Source organism: Solenopsis invicta, chromosome 9 (genome assembly GCF_016802725.1).
Source record: "Solenopsis invicta isolate M01_SB chromosome 9, UNIL_Sinv_3.0, whole genome shotgun sequence".
In the NCBI taxonomy this organism is placed as follows: Eukaryota; Metazoa; Arthropoda; class Insecta; order Hymenoptera; family Formicidae; genus Solenopsis; species Solenopsis invicta.
In genome coordinates this window covers 11,236,430-11,249,965 of record NC_052672.1, presented here as the reverse complement: position 1 = coordinate 11,249,965, position 13,536 = coordinate 11,236,430, and the positions used below count along the sequence as shown (strand labels likewise).

General features: G+C 32.9%; 3 protein-coding genes across 10 annotated transcripts in view; 2 read left to right on the top strand and 1 right to left on the bottom strand.

Annotated features, from left to right (window-relative positions):
* The window catches only part of LOC105208282 (protein argonaute-2), a 36,819-nt gene that overhangs the window by 14,542 nt on the left and 8,741 nt on the right, over positions 1-13,536 (bottom strand). For 6 of the 8 annotated variants that reach the window (XM_026134676.2, XM_026134674.2, XM_026134678.2 and 3 more), the window contains 7 exons: positions 11,334-11,450; positions 3,420-3,560; positions 3,055-3,335; positions 2,675-2,981; positions 1,193-1,415; positions 968-1,115; positions 374-637 (listed from right to left, as the gene is read on the bottom strand). In XM_026134676.2, the coding sequence (XP_025990461.1) occupies positions 374-637; positions 968-1,115; positions 1,193-1,415; positions 2,675-2,981; positions 3,055-3,335; positions 3,420-3,560; positions 11,334-11,450 (1,481 nt within the window). Of the gene's footprint in view, positions 1-373; positions 638-967; positions 1,116-1,192; positions 1,416-2,674; positions 2,982-3,054; positions 3,336-3,419; positions 3,561-6,233; positions 7,121-11,333; positions 11,451-12,141; positions 12,274-13,536 lie in introns of those variants that run through there. The other 2 variants (XM_026134677.2, XM_011178095.3) reach the window with 2 other exon arrangements.
* On the top strand, positions 8,172-13,204 carry LOC105208283 (39S ribosomal protein L53, mitochondrial). The gene is made up of 3 exons (XM_011178097.3): positions 8,172-8,422; positions 11,706-11,818; positions 12,211-13,204. The coding sequence occupies exons 1-3, from the start codon at positions 8,277-8,279 to the stop codon at positions 12,417-12,419; spliced, it is 468 nt and encodes a 155-aa protein (XP_011176399.1). The 5' UTR covers positions 8,172-8,276; the 3' UTR covers positions 12,420-13,204.
* On the top strand, positions 12,674-13,213 carry LOC113003772. Its single transcript, XM_026134680.2, has one exon. It carries the CDS (start codon positions 12,758-12,760, stop codon positions 12,977-12,979), a length of 222 nt encoding a protein of 73 aa, XP_025990465.2. The 5' UTR covers positions 12,674-12,757; the 3' UTR covers positions 12,980-13,213.

Below are 13,536 nucleotides of genomic sequence, written 5' to 3'. Positions count from 1 at the left end.
CATGTGTAGAGAGATATATCAAATATCTTATCAACTAAACGCAATACATTGACAATATTATCATCGCAATATATAAATTAAGTGATATACAAATTACAAGTATCGTAAATACACTATTATACGCTATTATGAAATGAAATAAAATAAAGATTAAATCAAAATCAAAAATAACTAGCTTAAAAATCTTATATAATTCTTTCATAATTAACAGTTTTACTTTACAAATTATATAGAAAGTTTAACAGCTATAAAAAAATAACTTAATAATCATTCGGCGCTACAAAGTTATGCCTGCTAAAAATTATTAAAATTATTAACTTCTGCAAATGTGTGATTCGGCTAGACCTGACTGACTTAGTTGGAAGTTTCTCACCTGTCCGCTGAGGGAACTTACGCGCCCTCCATACTGCAGTTTGGGCGGAGGTAGTACACGACCCCTGACTTCCATCATACTATTCGATATAGTCAATCCGAATTCTTGTACATAAGAATCATTGTTAAAGTCGGCCCTTCTAACTAGATTGTTTATTTCCCGTTCGCGATCTGGTGCGGAACGCGCTGTAGCTTTGATCATAGTCGAGGTCTGCATATCGGTTAGCTTTTTAATGCAGCGTTGTCCGGCAACAATATTGCAAACCTAATATTAAATAATTACGTTTTAAAAAACCAAATTAATACGCTTGTTTATCTAAATAATAGAATCATAAAGATAGATCAAACTGCAATATGTGTCTAACCGTTTTCTATTGTTATATTTCTATCGTTTACATTCATTTTGTTATTCTTATTAATTATATTTAACATATTAGGTTGAAGATGATTAAGTTCAATAAAAATATTTCTATATATTGTTTTAAACATTTCTAATTAAGTATACTCTTTTCATCTTTGACCTACGATTCTATTAAGTTTTATTCTTTAACGAAATACAGATATAAGCTAAATTCATAATTTTTTTCACGCATACCTCAAGTGGCAAATATGTATGTTTATGTTCTTGGCCGACTTGCAAGCAGGGAAGATGTGGGTGGCGTAGTTTCATTTTGTACTTATCTAAGAAGTATTTGGCAACTGTACACTCAACTGTCTGTCCATTTTCCAGTTGCAATGGAAATCTGTAATCGAATTAATAACAATGACGTATTTCCCTATGTCATACATATTGTGATATAAATTTTCATATAACGCTTACGATTGCATTTGAGCTGGTTTGCGTGTAACATTGCACACTCTATACTTTCGTTTCATAGCTCCGCAGTGAGTTATTTCAATCTTGAGACCCTTGATTTCTTTGGTAAATTTCACTCTTTGAGAATCCGTGAGCGGTTTCCTCTGTTCATTGATATCTCGAATATCCAACACTTCACACATAAATTCTATAACTGGCTGCGCTTTGTAAAAAGCAGTGGCAGAGACTGGAATATAAATAAAAGCAGTTGAATAATGTAATCTTTAACCCTCTATTACCATGGTAGCGTCTGTGAGATCCCACTCGATTTTGTGAAGCTTATAATTTTGAAAGAAATTATTTAAGTCAAACATTCATGTAAACTCATCAAATAGACATATAATTCTAATACCAAAAGATTAAATGATTACAAAAAAGATATAAAAAAATATTTTGCTGTCGGGGTTCCACAGACACCACTTCGCAACTAACGTGTCGCCATGAGTTATAAAAAATTTCACAACGAGTTAGCCGAGGTGACGTCTGACAGATCCATGCTGTTACACGGGAAAAGCATGCACATAAATAACTTTTTTCGTGCCATAAACAAAATGTAAATAAGAAAACATTATTGTAAGTTATTGTACATAAAATTTTTTAATAAAATGGCAAGAAAAGTTAGTTCTTCAAGTGGAAGTGAATTTCTTGGCTTCAATTTAAAAGAGGTGAGATTTCTTTGACTGTAGTTTTTCAAATGATGAAGCTATAGAAAGAAATGTTCAAAAAATATTTATAATAACTGTTTACGTATTGAACATTAAAAAAGTTATGCCTAAAATTATAAATTTTTATGTTCCATAACGTTATTGTTTATTGCATTTTATGATGTGATTTTAGCTTTAAAACAAGCGAAATTGAGTTAGTAATTTATGTTTTCAAAACAGTTGCAGAAATGCTATATAATAAATTTTTTAATAAATAACTCCTGTTATCAATTGTATTGAACCTTCCTCTAATAAGAAATATAACTCTGAGAATAATTTGAGCGTTGTTATGTATATTTTTGTTGTAAAACTGCCACCCCTTTGTTGAAAAAATTCACATAATCGATTTTTCCATTATTACTTTTTCTAATATTTGTAAATTTTTTTATACTAAAATTACTTTATTATTCCTTTACCGCATAAATTTTTTTTGTCCAAAAAAATTGTTAGATAAAAATGCAATTACAACAAAAATTGAGCTAAAATATTCAAAAAAAATTTTTTTTTTTGGTTTGTGCCATATATGGCACATGATGCGGTAAAGGGTTATAAATTTAAATATCCTATCTTTGCAGTACAATATTATTTTCTCAAAGAAAATGCAATTACTTAACATAAATTTTTGAAAGTAATTCATGGAATCCCACAGATGCCACGTACGCTATGTACGTAACTAAATTTCACTACTGTAGTGGAGAACTAATAAAACGTAATACGAATAGATAGTCTTCCCTTCGCTTACCATCGATATTCAACATCATTTTCCATTGCGACGGTCTCACGGATTGATGGAATCCAAACCATACTTCCCTGCCTCCACCTAACGGATGGTAATATCCCTCTGGCGTACTAAAGAACGATCTACCTACTGGAGTGTATGTCATAGATGGTAAATGCCTCATTACAACGTCTAAAGCGAGAACAGCATCATATGGAATTTGTCTAGTTCGCCCTTCTAAAGCCTCTTCTAAAGCGAATAGTGAGACCTGTGCCAACCATTTTATAACCACTCGGAAAACTCTGTCTTTTCCCTCACCAGGCAGTGTGACCTGTGAGATGATAATAAATGTAATTAAATGAATCATACAACATCCTAGAGATTTCTCGAAAATAGCAACTCACCTCTAATTCTACTTTATCATGCCCGATAGGCAAGGGGTCCCTTGTGTACAAGTTATTTCTGCCATCAAACACAGGCTTACGAGATTGAAATATTTTAGTATATGCATGAACCATCGTTTCTACAATTTCCCTATTAACTTTCCGAGGACATTTATCAGGCTGTATGCTAATGTCGTAGTGATGTACATAGCCACGTGGCATACTAATTTGAAAATGATTGGCTCTCAAACCGATCGGTCTACCTTCTCGTCCTATGTTTGGTCTTCGAGGGCACGTAAACACTGCAAAAGAATATTAATTACTTACACAAAAGTAATTTTTTATCAATTTTTTAAATTATTAGAATTAGAATTGAATGTATTTACTTGGCAGTTCTGTAGGTTGAGGAGGAGTGTGTGCCTGTTGTGCGGGAACAAGCCCCATATTGCTGGGAGCTGCGACACTACTTGCCGCTACTCCCGCTGTCCCAACAGAACCGCCACTAGTTGAGGGTCCAGGTGGGGGGGCTGTAGAAGTAATAATTTTTCCAGAGATTAGTATCGGTTTTATATATTTTGTCTACATAAAATTAGAAACATTAAAATTTGATTTGGGTTTTCGATTTTTTTACTTTTCTATTTATGTACTCTTAATTTATTGAAAGTTGATAATCAAAATATATACAACAAATTTTCAAATTTTATGCAATATGTATTGTATTAAGCAATTATTCAATTGAGCTGGGCGTATTAACATTTCAAAAGAAAGTTTAAGTCAAAGTTAGCAGATTACAGTATCTTTCGTTTCTTTTTTTATGTCAGTGATTATAACAAAATGCAGAAAAACATCTTTGGACACATTTAACAAGATAATTAACAAGATATGCTTTCAACAACATCATTTTCCTCTATCTTAAAAAAAAAGCGATGTTCCAACATTCGTGAGGACGTCATACATAGTAACATAATTTGCCATAATTTCAATATCACAGCAGAATAAACGCAGTTATATGATAATACTAATATTATTAAATTATATTGTCAATATTGAATCTATTTCAACTTTTCTATTATTGTATCCATGTCATATGCATTATATTTTTACATTAATGATATTTTAAGCATTGTTGCAATGTCCAATATTTACATAACTCAATCTAATTTCCTCAGATAAAATTTGCTAAAATATACAGCTTTTAGTATCTTTTGATAAAAAAAAAGGCATTTATCGATTTTGTTTATAAACTTGCGTTATGTCTATATGAGAAACATCTTTCACTTGTCAAAAGTCTATAAAAATACTGTTTATAGATTTTGCAAATAGCATTTTATTCAAAGAATTTTAATAACAAATATTTTTATAAAAATATTCTTTTTCTACCTTATTATTAGCAAATAAATTCTTTCATAATAAACATTTTTATAAAAGCACTCTTTCTAATTCATTATTAACTGACGAATTCTCAAACAGAATCATAATAATGATTCTTATAATATATAACACAATTCTTTAATTTCTAATATACTGACAACAATTTTATTATTTTAAATAACGTTAAAGTTAAGAGGAAAATAAGTGCTTAATAATATACTGACAATAATTTTATTATTTTAAATAACATTAAAATTAAGAGCAAAATAAGAGCACTTTCATGAGAAGTTGATCAATGTGTCAATTTCTAATTCATTATTAATAGATAAATTTTTTTCCAATAAATCTTATGATATATAATAATTTTTAAACACTTTAAGTTAATAATATGTTGATAGCTAACAATTTGTATGACAAGTTTAATGTGTTGATTTTTAATTCATTATTAACAAATTTTTTAACAATGATTTTTATAATATATAACAATTCTTAAATATTTCAAGATAATAATTATAGATAGTTAACAATTTTATTGTTTTGATAAGATCAAAATTAAAGACGAAATAAGAGCACTTTCATTTGTCACATAACAAGTTGTTCAATGTTGATTGGCTAGTAAAGAAGAATAAGTTTTTTTTACTAAACATTCTCTATCCTATAGTAAACATGTTTAAAAAATTTTTTGTGCAAATGAAATAGTGCCATTAGGGTACTATCACATTCGTCGTATAGCAGAATAGAAAAGTTTTTGAGCCTCTCAAAATTTTCTATTCTGTAGCCAATCAACATACTAGAAAAATATGTACGAATGTAACAAATGCAATAGTGAACTAATATTTTATTTATTGTATGATGCTTTGTCAGATGTTCTGATTGGTTACTGGGAGGAATGATTTTCAAGATTTTTTTAAACAGCATTTTCTGGTCTAACACTAGAAATCATCAATTTCAATTGATTGACCTATATTGATCAGTTTTACATTTCATTTATTTAACAAATAAAAGTATTCTAGCAATTTGCTTGTAGAGATAGTTCATATTAAAGAAAAAAAAAAAAAACTGATTTTTAAATGTCTCAACATAAGTCGACATATGCCATTAGAAGTATATTGTTTTTAAAATGTGACAAGCTGAGATCTCAAAACCAGTTCATTATTTTACAAGTGTACTACACATTTTTCTAATGCTCCGATGGATAAAAGGCTCTTGCCAATCATGCTCTTAACTCAGAAGTTTTCTGATAATGTGACTCATGTTGAAAACACATGACACATGCAGCTGGACTCGTTTAAACGTGGGTAAACTTTTCATCAATAACATGGATTTTGGATGCAGAAATCCAAATAAGGAGAACGAGGAATCAACAATTTCCTAATGGAGCGAGAAAGGTCAGTAGGTCTTGCCTACTACCTACTTTACTCTAACGCCTAAACGCCGTCCTTTGTTTGCACAGCAGATAAGATCATAATCTAGAAAGAGACGCTAGATCAGGATTAGCTAACGCGCGTGGAAGGCCGTCGCGGGTGAGTGACGACACGCGTGCCTGTTGAACGAGGTTCAACCGAGGTCATTCGGCGTGTCTTCACGCACGGGCGTCACGATGTGTTTCCCCGCGACATTTCCGCAACGTCAGGGGGGACGATCACGAGGAAGTCGCGAAGCGAGCGTCCGGGGGCCGCGGGCAGGCAGGCAGACGAGCGTGCGTGCGTGCATCGCGAGTGAACGAGCGAACCCGCGAGCGAGCTCGTCGTGGAACATTCGCGGGGATATGGTGTTTATGGGAATTTCCGCGGACTCTCGCGGGGGTACGACGGAGCCGTGACACTCACGTTGTCCTGCGGGGTACATTCTCGCTGCCGTCGAGTGTAAAAGACCAGATAACCACTAATAAATAAGTAAAAAAATTCAACACAAGACCCCACTGGCCACACCACACGCTTCCCCACAACACACACTGCGAACGACACCACCAAACGCGAGACTGGCCCTCCGCAATGGCGTCCGCTAGTGCGACGTCCATTGGTCGCGCCGCGACCAATCGGAGTACGACTTAGGACGGCCGCAGCCGATCGTCCATGGCGCCTCGTTCGCTCGCACGTTGCTGCGCGCGGTATCCGCGAGTCGTTCGAATTCATTCTCTCGAGTCTCTCGAAAATTTATGATTATTTCTGAATAATCATAGAATTCCGTTAGTGAAACACGCGAAAGTTTTTGCGAAATTTTTCGCGTTAAATTATCCCTCGAGGAAAAATAAAAAACAATCAGATACCTGCCGACGTTAACGACGACTACAATATTCTTTTTTTCCGTAATATGACTGTTCGATTAACGAGAGTAACAGATAAAAATAGCAATGAGCACCAATCCGGAAGAAGCAATCGACGCGTCATTGATCTCCTTATCATTCCTCATCTTCGCTACTAACAAGATATTATATATTGCTGTATTCATAATCTTATAATCCAACACGTGTCGTGAGAGGCACAACATGAACTTCAACTGAACTCCAATTAAATCAATTAACAGAATTACTTAAAGCAAAATTTCTAATTGCATAATTCGTCGTCTTTAATTTATTTTTTTTGCGTTAAATAATAAAGAATTAATTCTACTTACTACAACGTAGCTTTGTTGGATAAGTTAATCCCTAATTAAGGTAATTGGAATTTCGTTATCTATAGCGATTTAATGTAGCTTCGATCGATTTAATCGATAATTCAATATTGTTTACAGCAGAGTTTCTAATTGCATAATTCATTATCTCATCTATATTAAATAATTTCTCTATCTTTATCTATGTTAAATAAAAATTAATAATTTTTTAATTTTCTTAATATTTTATTTGATTTATTAAACAATTAATAAAATTAATAATTCTATGTGTTAAAATAACAGAAATAATAATGTTGCACGATAAATTATTAACTGAAGTTTAATCAATAAATACTCTAATAATGACCAAATAATAATTTTACTCAGTGTAATGACTGTAGACAATAAAATAAAACTATAGACTGACACATTGCAAACCAAGCCTGTGCGGCTGATATACTACTACTTCGAATGGAAGTTACTGGAAATATAAATAATTTAAAAAAGAGTAAATAATTTGCATGTTGCATCATACATCAGAATGTGTAGTCCAATAATATCGACAAAAGTTACGCTCACATCCCGAATAATCAATTTCTTATCGCGTAATCAGAACTATATGCAAAAAAATCTTTTATCGATCATTGTTCCTAATATGATCCATAAATCTCGTACAATATCCAGTCGACGCGCTTTATTCATGAGTGAGGTCGAGATTTGCAATTGTAAAACCGGTCTTACCAACTCTGATTAATTTTAATTGGTGGAATAAATTTATAAATTGTCAACTGAAAAATTTTAAACTAAAAACCCCTAAATTAATTTTTTAATTATTTTAATTTAAAAAATGTTTAATTTTAGTTAAAAAAAATTTTAATTTTACTTATAAAATAAATTATTAATTTAAAGTATTATAATTTACATAAATTATAATTTGCAGAAAATAGGGAAACAAAGCAGTGCGATTTTAAGTTTAGCAATCGACTATTCTTAAATTTATTCGGCCAATTAATCAGAATTGATGAAACCAGCTTTTATTTACCAACAATAATTTATTTCAAGGAATAAAGAGAATAAACGCGTCAATACGTCGATGATTATAGCGGCACGTTGCGCAAGGTCGAACCGCTGCCAACCTACAATCGGAGTTCACCGAGGGTGGCAGCATTGACGCGGCAAGTTCCCGATAGTGCCGCCGCGAGCGGTACATGCGTTCTGTACTGTTCTGTGCGTTCGCGAGAATCGCTGGTGTTATATTCACGTAGTGCAACATCGTCGAGATGTCGATTCCTTTCGCCGGTGGTCTCCCCCGCCATAGCGGGGTGGTGGCTGCGATCGCAAAGCAGCTGAAGCGCGTTTCTCTGAAACCCGTCAACAAGATCGACGTACGTTTCGATCCGTTCGACAAGAGGACCAAGCCGACGAGGTTAGTTCATTGAAGTTGTCCTCTGACGGACGGACGCGCGTCACGTTTTGTCGCAATTTCGCGGGAATTATTCGAAAAGAAGGAAAAATGCTCCGTGCGCGAGATATATCCACTTTTTAAATTACTAAAACACGATCGCGTAATTTCTTCGCGAGAAAAGTTGAGCGGGAATTTTCAAACGAAGTCGCCGAACTCTATAATTACTCCGTAATCTTTTTTTCATACAATGTATCGAAATTCGATTGGATGCGAAAAATTTTGAAGACGTATACAAGAAGAATTATTGTGAATTATTATGTATTAATATTTTGAGGTAACATTTTACTCAAATGATATGAAAAGAGACAAATATTGTTTCAAGTTCTCAGAGATTTCTTCGACAGGCTTACTGTCCGTTTTTATCAATATAAATTAACTTTTATCTCGGTTTAACTAACTTTATATATTTTTCTAATTCTAAGAAAAAAATTACACCGAGATTGCCCTGAAGTACTATTCATATTTTTAGGTGTTTGAATAACTGAAGTAACACTGTTTTAATATACACAAAATCTTATTATTTCAAGCTATCAAAACAATAAAAATGAAACTTCAATTAGTACGTGGATAAAAGTTCACAGTAGCACTCCAGGATTAAAATTAATCTAGACTGATAAAAATGGACGTTAGGATGACACCAGCGAAACTCCGATTAGCTTAATCGACGATTAATTTGACAAAAAAAAAAAAAAAAAAAAAAAATTCAAATCTTCGCGGTATAATAAAACATACGATACGCTGTCGTTTGACAAGTTAATCGGAGGTTGGTTTGAAATCTACCCTCGATATCCTGGTAACGATCAAACCACCGCGCGAGTCAGGTTGATGGCCGATGACGTCACGGACGCACGCACGCGCAACGTGCACCCCCTCAGCGCCAGGTTAGCAGACGATGCGCGGCCCACCCGTTGTTATTTATAGAAGCGATCTTGTGCGCGTCACTGGTCGAGGTAGAGCAGCTCCGAAGGTTCGCGAACCCCGAAGATTCCGGTGGTCCCGGGATAATCCGCGTTTATAAGCAGACGCAGGTAAAGAACAGGAGAAAACGGAGAATCCCTTCCCGCCCTCCCTCGCCGTCCTAACCCCTCGCGATTCCAAGATACCGTGCGACTTTGGCGTTTCCACACAATGGTGGTGTCCTTCGCTACGCTCGATATTGCTGCGACGACGATGAACGTCTATCTCTCCCCCATTTCATTTATTGGATCATGGGATAAAGTCTGATCTTCAGACGATCTGCAATTCTCGTTAGATAGAAATCCAATCGCAATTTAAATGCTTTATTTTGATTGATCATGTTATGTGTGTATTTTATTTACATTTTATGTATGCGTGTGTTCTTTCAAACTCATGTTTTTTGTACTCACGCATAAGTAACTATTATTTAAGGGTGTTTTCTTTTTTTTATAATAGGGTAGATAGTCCAATTACTATTCTAAATACTTGAAATCCAATCTTAAATGTTTTGTTAAATTATAAAATTGAAGTTTTGTAATGAAATAACAATGATATAACAATAAGTAGACTCCTTAAGGATTTATGTAAAATTAAATGTAATAATATATATATTTTTAAAAACATTTATAAAAGGATTCATGAAAACTTGACGTTTCTGGATGTGGATATCCTTATCATGGGAGAGGGTGGTTTCACCAACACAAATATTTTATCTTGTTTGTTATATGTATTACAGCGTATGTATATATTGTATCGTAACTAATACTGTTTTTTGTCAAATCACTTAAAATTTTTTAAAATTTGTTAAAAATTAAAATATTTTTTTATACACTCCAAATTCTGGGTGTGGAAAGCTTTATACCCTTCACAAAAAAGTCTTCGTTCATGTATAAAATCGAATTTTCAATATTTTGGACACTGTCAGTAATTAGATCATTTACCAGCTAATAAAAATTATTGAAATTGAAAAAATTGCAGGTTTTTTAGATCTTTTGCCTTTAATCAACAATGTGAAATTTTGGTCATAAATACTCGAATTTTAGCCCTGAAAGTACTACGAACAAAACAATTTGACTTGCTTATAATTTAGGTAAATAACTTGTAAAATGAGTAAGCGGATCCAAATGAATTTTTGTATGAATATTTGTCAGAATTTTATTACTATATGTAAAAAAATTGATTTTATTTTTAATGCTTCATAAAATTTATAAGTAAATTTTACAAAACATGAATTTACATCAAGAATCAAGAATAAACATAAAATTAAATAATTTTTAAACCAGTAAAAAAACTGCGCTCAAATTTTACAAATACTCAACATAGCAATAGAAAAATCTACGAATCTACATTTTTAATAATGCTTTAAGTGATACGTCCTTAATTTTATTAATATTAAATACTATTTTAAATAATTTAATTTAACATTACATTATAACATATTGTAAATATTAGACAATTTATTATTTAATAAAATTCTACTCCAAATTTTAACATTTAGAATTGCAGATCGTCTAAGGTGGACCTTGCAGTCACTTCGACTGTTAATGTTCGAGTACAATGCTCTCGCATTATTTCATCAGCTTGCGCGTGCCTACTTATTTATAGTTTCTCGCACTCTTTGATTTACAATCATATAGATACATAGAAAGTATGAACTGCAAATACATGCGTGTCAAGATAATATCTGAGACATCAAATTTAGATGATTTTTTTTTTTTCATTGACCTGAGCAATTTTTGCGGCGTGACGATTGAAGAAAGGTGATGATCGATCTGTGGTTAGTTAGTTAGTGTGTGATTAGAAGACAGATATGGCGCGACTATATCCGGCCGCATCTATCGTTCCTATCGCATTTCCTTCCGCTTCATTACTAAGTTTCTCGCATTCCTTAATTACTTAAACAAACGTAACTCACCGTTACATTGGCCACATCCATACGCTTTGCCGAGCATGGAGACGGCTGTGGTTATACGAAGAGTACTTAAATCTGGCATTGGAAGCGGTAATTGCTGCTCCATTTGTGCCATTTTGCCTGTGAAAGAAAATGGTAAAAAAACATTGAGAAACACAATACGAGAAGGTAGCACTAACAAATCACGTTTCATTGCGAAACTGTCGCGGAATAAAACTGTAAAAAAAAAAAGAAGGAAGAGGCAAAAGAACAAAACGTAGATTTAAGCGATGAAAAATTTAATTTCTACGATATTAAAAAGACTGTACAAGCGTGCAAGACATTTGTTACAGATTGATGAGAGAATAACATGCATTAACGCTTTTTTGTTTGCAGAGACTTTCTGTTTTATATGAGCGCTCCGAAAATTCGTGCGACGAATGGGCTATGCTCGCTGAAAACGGAGATCGTGTGCGACCGTTCCGAGCCAACCATCACGCTTAGTCTTCGTGAGTATAATAGTAAAAGTATGGAACTGTTCGCGTCACCGTTCACGTTTCAGTGCGTATCGCTATTGTTCATTCATGTGAACGTATTGTATAATCCGGAAAGATATACAAAAAAATATTTAAAGAATTAAAAAGAAAGATTTAAAAATAAAAATACTTTACGAAGATGTGTTAATTAAATTGGGCGCGTACTTGCGACACGTTTAACAGATCTTTAGAAAATTGCGTTCGTTAATCAGAGCTTTACTTCGCGCTAGTGAATCGATGGAGTTAACACCGCGTTTATTCGTCTGAATAATTCGTCTAGAATTTTTCTTCTATACCTGTTTTCTCCATCGTGATCACGCGCAGATACAAGCAAGTAGGTCATCCCCGATCTGTTTATTTTTCAGAGTCAGGTGAAAAAGTGGTTTTAAAAACTGCCCTTTTAACGAGTCTGAACATTTTGGAGCTTTACAACAAGCACATCACTAGCTTGATACCGCCCGATCCGGCCAAGCTTGAAGCTAAAAAAGAGCTCCTGGAAGAGAAGAGAAAAAAGAAAACGCGACCGCATCATAGAATTAAATTATGGAGCAAGCGTAGAGGAGTATTTCTCTAATAAAACTAAATATCTTTTTTAATACGTAGCTGTGATTTTTATTCTATTTTTCGACATCTTGCAAAAATACAATTTATATAATTATAATTATCAATCCGGAAACGTGTGGTCTATCTTCTATTTTGGATTATATTTAATATCCGTTTTTAATTTTGTAGAGATAAAGTCTACATAGATATCAATAATGATTATAGTTTATATTCTTGCAAGTTTTTTCTTTTCCTAAACATTGAAAGGCTCTAGATTTGTATTAATCTAAAAATTTAATTTCGTGCAATCAAATATATAAGCGATAAATTAATTATACAAAAGAGAAACGCCAGTCTTACTAATTTAAAATGTACGAGGACGATAGCAAAATGACGAATGACATAAGTAGTAGTAATACTAAGAAAGATTACAATTTAAAACTTATTGACACGCTCTACAGTCAAGTTCCAGCCTTTACCGATGTGTTTGACGAAGAAACTTGGTATATTTTCGTCATTTGTTTTATAGCAGGTACTGTTTTGGTGGCATTTATTCTTTCAAGATTTATAACTATAAAACCTGTTGAATGAGATATTGTACGTAGCAAATTCATTTCACAAGATGTTTTGTATGTTTGTCATAGTACATTACATTTGATGTCATTAATTTCTTTTACACTCATCACAACCATGTAAACTTTTTCGATATAAATCTCATGCAATGAGTGATAAAATACGCTAATTGCTATTGTAAGATGAAATATACGATTTCGTAAAAATGTTCACAAACTATTTGTGCTGATAATAAAATGCTATTTAAAAAAATATGCAATCTTTTGTCTTAGGAATTGAATGTTGGTCTAACAACTTGCCTCGTCAAAAATTATTGTTGAAAAACTTAAAGAAGTGCTTCGTATAGGATGGTAGCAACTGTAACTATAATACTTGGAGTACTAAACTTCAGGAAACCAAAGTTTTCTTTTTTACAGCTGCTATAATTCAAAAAGTTATAATTTAGTCATAATTTAAAGTTAAAGAAAATTTTCTTTCTATATTCGTATTACTCATTCCAGTTGTATTAAAAAAAAAAGAAATAACTTTGAATAATAACTTTTTGACACGTGGCTGTGTGTCTTTTATTCTATTTT